This window comes from Culex quinquefasciatus, chromosome 3, assembly GCF_015732765.1.
Source record: "Culex quinquefasciatus strain JHB chromosome 3, VPISU_Cqui_1.0_pri_paternal, whole genome shotgun sequence".
Taxonomy (NCBI): domain Eukaryota; kingdom Metazoa; phylum Arthropoda; class Insecta; order Diptera; family Culicidae; genus Culex; species Culex quinquefasciatus.
In genome coordinates, this window is record NC_051863.1 from 183806808 (window position 1) to 183813071 (window position 6264).

Genomic DNA, 6264 nt, shown 5'->3' on the forward strand with positions numbered 1-6264 from the left:
CTGTATACATTTTCTTTTTTTTAAAAAAAAATACATGCTTTATTGCTCTGATCTGTTTAAACTTCTATGATTAAGTTAATGGTTAATTTAGTACTTTACCTTGATCTAAATCATTTTTCCTGCTAATTGAAAAGACACACCATTCTATTATAAATGCGTACTAAAGTAAAGTATTTGTTTAAACATTTTTCATCATATTGTAAAACTATTTTTGAATTTAAAATACATACAATTTTTGCTTACATTTAAAACAAAAAATAGGTTTTCAATCAGCAACTTTAAATATTGAGAAGTGACTCAAGAAATCGTTAAAATATGCCCAAACAATAATTAAATTTAGAAAAAGTAGCCTAAAATAATTTTCATTGGAATACCTTCCGAAACTTTTAAAAATTAATGATTAACTGGTAATTACGAATAAATTAAATTATTCGAGCAATTCCAGCTCAAATCAGGAATTTTTCTGGTACTTTTGTACCCGACTCTCTCCGATTTCAATGAAACTTTGTAGACATGTTATACTAGGCCCATATAAGCTATTTTTGTGTATATGGAGCCAATAGAACTCGAAAATAACATTTGAGAAGGGCGTAAGGTATTTAAATATTTTTGTATTTTGCAATTTAAAAATTACTGTATCTCGAAGCCATTGCATCGTATCAAAAAGTGGTCAAAGACAAACTTGTAGGAAATGGAGCACCCGCAGTCGAGCAGTTTTTGACAGTTCGCTCCATAAGAAATACATTGTAGAAAAAAGCAAAAACTGCTCGAATGGAAGTGCTCCATATTGGACGGGCTTTCTGAAAAAAATACACTGAAACAAAAATACACGCCACTTCTATGAGATGCTTCAATCTTTCCGTTTAAAAGTTAAATTTGATGGTGATGTCACGATTTTTTCACTCAAAATTTTTGAGTAAATAGTCTAAAATGTTACCAAAAGACTCACGAAAAATGCAGGATGGTATGTCTCTTCTAAAAAAATACAAAAATCATTTACTACAACTGTTTTTTTTAAAGTGGTCTAAACGTCAATTTTTTTCAGAATCGATAGTGGGAATGGATTCCCTAGACAATTTTACATAACAGTCTCGATATTGACCATTGTTCTAAGTCCAATCCTTGGGAAGATACAGCGGTTTTAAAAATAAAAATGTTGAAAAAATAGGTTTTTTTGGTGGAAATGAAAAAAGTGATCAGAAATGGTTTTAAATCGTGTTTTTTATTGTGGATTTCGACGCCAACATTTCAAAAAGCATCATGTACAAACCATGCGTTTTGAGAAAAACGCATTTGAATGTTGAGCATCCATTTTCAATTCCCATTTTAATATAAAAGCAAAATAAGATGTTCTAATGATAACAAACGATGAAAAACGTTGCTTTTATGAATAATTGATCATCCAAATTCATTAAAACATTATTTCCGTAATTTTATTTGAGAAAAACAAACATAACTTCTTTTGAAATCACCAACGTCTATATCACCCTGCTGTCATTGAGGGGGACGCTTTGTTATGATTCGTTTTTCTTCCCCGAATGTACATGGCGCTTTGTTCATGTTGCTTTTTTTTCGTCACGAGGTTCATGTAGTCTTTTGTTTGACAGGTTGACAGGGCTATATAAACAGGGACTGCTGATGGCAGAGATTTTGTTTATGTAACTTTATTTAAAATCATGATTAAACAGACTTTACTGAAGTAACTTTTGCTCATTTTTGGTGGAAAGGTAGCTTATTAGGAGTACTTTCACAATATGCAATATCCCAGAAAGTGTCAAATTGTACATTATGCCTTTTGAAATGTTACCGTCGATTTAGCTCGTAGCTGGATTTTCTGGCATCTTCTCACGGTCATTGGAAACGGTCGTGGATAGACCTACCCAGTCAAGACGTTCTATCAGGATTCTAGCAGAGTTCTTACAGGGCTGGATATTCTTAGAGCATTCTAGCAGAAATGTTCTATCGTTCTAGCAGGATTCTGACAGAACCAGCTTTGCTAGAATATTTCGTGACTGGGTAGGAGTTCCCAGTTGGAGTGAAAAAAATCAATTTGTAGAAAAATTATGGATTAAAATTTTGCTTTTTTATCACTTCTCCGACATCAGGAATAATTGTTTGAACATGCTCGCAATTTTTTAATTCGGTCGGAAAAATAATATTTTTCTTGAGAAAACGTTCATTTTTAATCACATGATCACCCCTAATTCTGGCTCGATGCCGCCATCATGCGACCGCGTGCTCCGTTTGTTTGTCAACAAAGCTGCAGCTGGATGGTGAGACGAAGTGAGGGGGGAAGCAATTTTGACATTTTTATGCCCGCATCTGGCCCGCCGCCTATTTCATCGGTCGTTGAGTCGCCGGTCGTTTCCAGCGACCGAGTCCAGCTAGGAACTGATCGTACAATACCGTTGTACATTAAAATTGACATAGGGCTTTTGGACCCAATTCAAGTTAAAAAAATATGTCTTCTAATGATTTCTAATCATTCTGTAAAACCTATTTTTTATTGGTCCTAATGTTCTGTGTAGATTTTTATGTATGTACAACGTTAAAAACATGATTAAATACAATTTCTGATCAGTTTTTTTTATTGTTATGCAGAAAAAAAAATAAACTGACAAGACATTTTTTACAATGGAATAACTATGGCCCCAATTGAACGAACTGTCAAGTAGGACCTTTTTGAGTCCAGAAGGGTCGCAAAGTAATTTTATTTAAATTAATTTAAAAATCTTTTTTAAATCCTAACCGGTCCTATAAAAGGTTATGTATACTCAGAAAAATATGCAATAATAATATCACAAATTTTAGCTTAATTTAAGGACCCTTTTAGAAGTTTTTCACTTTCAAAATGTGCTCCCAAACCCCAAAGACATTTGATTTTTTAAAGGTATGTGGTTTGACAGTTATTAAACAACAATTTAAGCTTAATTTTAGGACCTTGTCAAATCAGCTGCTTCCTTGCCGTGAAGAACTCTGGAACAACATGTGAAAATGGCGAATAAGAGTTGGAATGGCAATGTTATTTTAATAAGCAGCATTTTTATCAAATGTTTTTAAAACTATGTACCATGGGCGGGCTTTGAGTGTATGAAAAACAGGGACGAACTCAGCCAGTCATAATTTTTGGTTAGAGTTTTTTGTCTTTCAAGAAACGTCTATGTTAGATCAGGACGCAGCCACTCTATTCAAATTCCAACCTTGCCCGCACAGAAAACCCATGCGCCTCCTACTTTGACAGTTTCTTATTTATTTTATATCATCTCGATCTGCCACCACTCTGACACGAGATTAAAATTTGATTTCATAACACGCAAAGCAAGAGTGCGAAAATCTAAGTTTCCCCAGCAAAAGTTCAGGGTCAGCCAAGCGAAAACCCATTCACCAAAATCTTCATCACAACACAAAAAAAACAACCAAAAAAATGAGTGCCCTCGCCAAGTTGTTCCGTGCGCCGGCCGTGTCCACCGGCATCCGCTCAATCTGCACCGGCGCTGCCCGGTTCGACATTTTCAAAATCCAGAGCCCGCAAGAGTTTGACGAGAAGGTGAAAAACAGCAAGGATCCGATCATCGTGGACTTTTTTGCAACGTAATGCTTACTCGGAGTGTTATCTCTTGGATGTTGATTTAAAACAATTGGGTTTGCTTTCAGCTGGTGCGGTCCCTGCCGGATGTTGACGCCGAGAATCGAGTCCGTCGTCGGCGAGCAGAAGGGAAAGGTCAAGCTCGCCAAGGTTGGTTTCGAGAAGGTCTTTGTATTTGGACTTGATTGTTGAATGAGTTTTTGATTCTAGGTCGACATTGACGAGCACAGCGACTTGGCCCTCGATTACGAAGTGGCCTCGGTTCCGGTGCTGCTGGCCATTCGTAACGGAAAGGTCGAACAGCGCCTGGTTGGCTTGCAGGACACTGATAAGCTCCGGAACTGGGTAGAGAATGTCGTCAAGGAAGGCAAATAAACTTCTGGATTGCGATTTTCTGGGATAGAACCTTGTTTTGTGTTAATCTGGGCAGATAGTTTTATTCTGTGGAAGCCAGTGTTAAAATAGAGATAATGAGCTTAGAATGCAATGTGGCATATTGATTTTCTAGAAGAAAATAAATGCATTTGAAAAAATTTGTTTGTTAAAAAATTTAAATCCCTAAAATTGTTTGAAGATTTACAAATGTTTGCAGATATTTCAAGCTACATGCACAGATATAAAAAATATCAGCGACGCTGTCAAAATCAAGCGTGTTTTTGTTTACGTTGTTTAAAAGTCGCACATTTTCCGTGAATATTTTGAACATAGAAATATCACAGGAAATCGGGTCAAAATCTGTAAAAATCCAATAAAATGGGCAAACGCAAGGATAAGCAACGGGATTCATCGCAGACCGCGGAAAAAACTGTAGAATCATCAAAACGTAAGTTTTCAAATATTTTGGAAAAAAGACAATTTATAAAAGTTCATTTTCTAGAAACCGAATCCACTGATAAAGAACCAGTCCCGACTAAAAAGTCCAAAAAGGGTGCCGCCGAAGCCCCCTCAATTGCCGCCGGAACCACGATCGACCAGGCCCTGGCGGTAATCCCAAAGCTCAAGCTGAACAAAAAGACCAAACGTGCTAAAAAGCGCGAAAAGCACGCCAAAAATCAGGAAGCTAAGCAGGAAAAGTCCAAGGACCGCGACCGGCAGGAAGTTCAGCAGTATCTGGAAGCGTGGCGGGACGACCGGGAAAAGTGGAAGTTCCAAAAGCTAAAGCAAATTTACATCCAGGAAAACGTGTTTGACGAGACGCGACTGGGGACGGAAGTGTGGCCGATCGCGCTGGAATATCTCTCCGGAACGAAAGGATCGGGAAAGGAAACGCTGATGAAGCAGGCTCAAACGGTTATACGAGAGATTGACCAGCAGGCCAAGGACGGCGAGGACCAGGAAGGAAGCCGGTACCAGAGGGCGCGAGAATTGCTGCAATATTTGGGGTAGGAGGGAACTTGGAAGGGTTAATGAAACTTTGTTAAAATAAACAAAAAAACTGATTAATGGAATCCTTTTTTATTGTGAAAGAAAATTAATTTAAAAATGTCTTCTGAATTATATATTTTTAAATTTAGAGTGTCAGGTCTCAATATCTATGTTCTATCATATAAATAAATTGATGGCATTGGCTTGTTACACCGTCCCTTTGAACCGCTTTCACAAAAAAAATAATCTGTATTGTCGTGGAAAAGTCTGTAACGTGAACAAAAAAGTCAGTCATGAAAATTTTGTGATTTATATTCTAGCAGAGCTGGTTCCTGTTAAAATGGTTGAACATTTCTGCTAGAATGCTGTAAGAATATCCAGATCTTTAAAAACTGCTAGAATCCTGCTAAAACGTCGTGACTGGGATGCTACCCTAGATTAATTTTTTAAAAGGTCCTATCTGCATTAGGGTGCTTCAACCAAACAAAAAAGTTCTCAGATTACGGCAAACCGAGGTTCCCCTTGTAGAGGATACCCGTAGGGACTCTCATGCTAAATATCAGCCCATTTGGTTGAGAATTGGCCTGTCCCCAGTGGTTTAAAGTTTTATGGAAATTACTATGGGATTGTTGTGCTTTTCGTTCAATCGTTCCTACAGGTCTGGGGATAACATGGATTTACTCGGAATAAAGACAGGTGTGTAGGGGATGGTCTGATGAACATATTCCAGAAGGAAACAGGGTTTTCCATTCTGTCCCCAAGGTGCGCATTGGATCGTCGACGTCTGGTGTCTCCAAAATCAATATTGTACGATCAGTTCCTAGCTGGACTCGGTCACTGGAAACGACCGGCGACTCAGTGACCGACGAAATAGGCGGCGGGTCAGATGCGGGCATAAAAATGTCAAAATCTCTTCCCCCTTCACTTCGTCTCACCATCCAGCTGCAGCTTTGTTGACAAACAAACGGAGCACGCGGTCGCATGATGGCGGAATCGAGCCAGAATTAGGGGTGATCATGTGATTAAGAATGAAGTTTTTTCAAGAAAAATAATATTTTTCCGACCGAATAAAAAAATTGCGAGCATGTTCAAACAATTATTACTGATGTCGGAGAAGTGATAAAAAAGCAAAATTTTAATCCATAATTTTTCTATAAATTGATTTTTTTCACTCCAACTGGGAACCCCTAGGTCTATCCACGACCGTTTCCAATGACCGTGAGAAGATGCCAGAAAATCCAGCTACGAGCTAAATCCACAATAATTCACCCTTCAAAAGCATCGCATTGTTCTTGCCGTCGAAGCATGGGTGG

General features: G+C 37.9%; 2 protein-coding genes across 2 annotated transcripts; both read left to right on the plus strand.

Moving 5' to 3' along the window:
• Positions 1–3256: 3256 nt before the first annotated feature.
• On the plus strand, positions 3257–4119 carry LOC6035321 (thioredoxin, mitochondrial). Its single transcript, XM_001845484.2, has 3 exons — positions 3257–3591; positions 3655–3736; positions 3797–4119. Exons 1-3 carry the CDS (start codon positions 3425–3427, stop codon positions 3959–3961), a joined length of 414 nt encoding a protein of 137 aa, XP_001845536.1. The 5' UTR covers positions 3257–3424; the 3' UTR covers positions 3962–4119.
• A 105-nt stretch (positions 4120–4224) lies between these two features.
• On the plus strand, positions 4225–5029 carry LOC6035322 (uncharacterized protein C7orf50 homolog). The gene is made up of 2 exons (XM_038264431.1): positions 4225–4409; positions 4464–5029. Exons 1-2 carry the CDS (start codon positions 4340–4342, stop codon positions 4970–4972), a joined length of 579 nt encoding a protein of 192 aa, XP_038120359.1. The 5' UTR covers positions 4225–4339; the 3' UTR covers positions 4973–5029.
• Positions 5030–6264: the final 1235 nt, after the last annotated feature.

Coding starts and splice junctions, on each gene's coding strand:
- LOC6035322 (XM_038264431.1), top strand. CDS start 4,340: ATGGGCAAACGCAAGGATAAGCAACGGGATTCATCGCAGACCGCGGAA. Junction 4,410..4,463: donor AACTGTAGAATCATCAAAAC/GTAAGTTTTCAA, acceptor TTCATTTTCTAG/AAACCGAATCCACTGATAAA.
- LOC6035321 (XM_001845484.2), top strand. CDS start 3,425: ATGAGTGCCCTCGCCAAGTTGTTCCGTGCGCCGGCCGTGTCCACCGGC. Junction 3,592..3,654: donor ATCGTGGACTTTTTTGCAAC/GTAATGCTTACT, acceptor GTTTGCTTTCAG/CTGGTGCGGTCCCTGCCGGA. Junction 3,737..3,796: donor GAAAGGTCAAGCTCGCCAAG/GTTGGTTTCGAG, acceptor TTTTGATTCTAG/GTCGACATTGACGAGCACAG.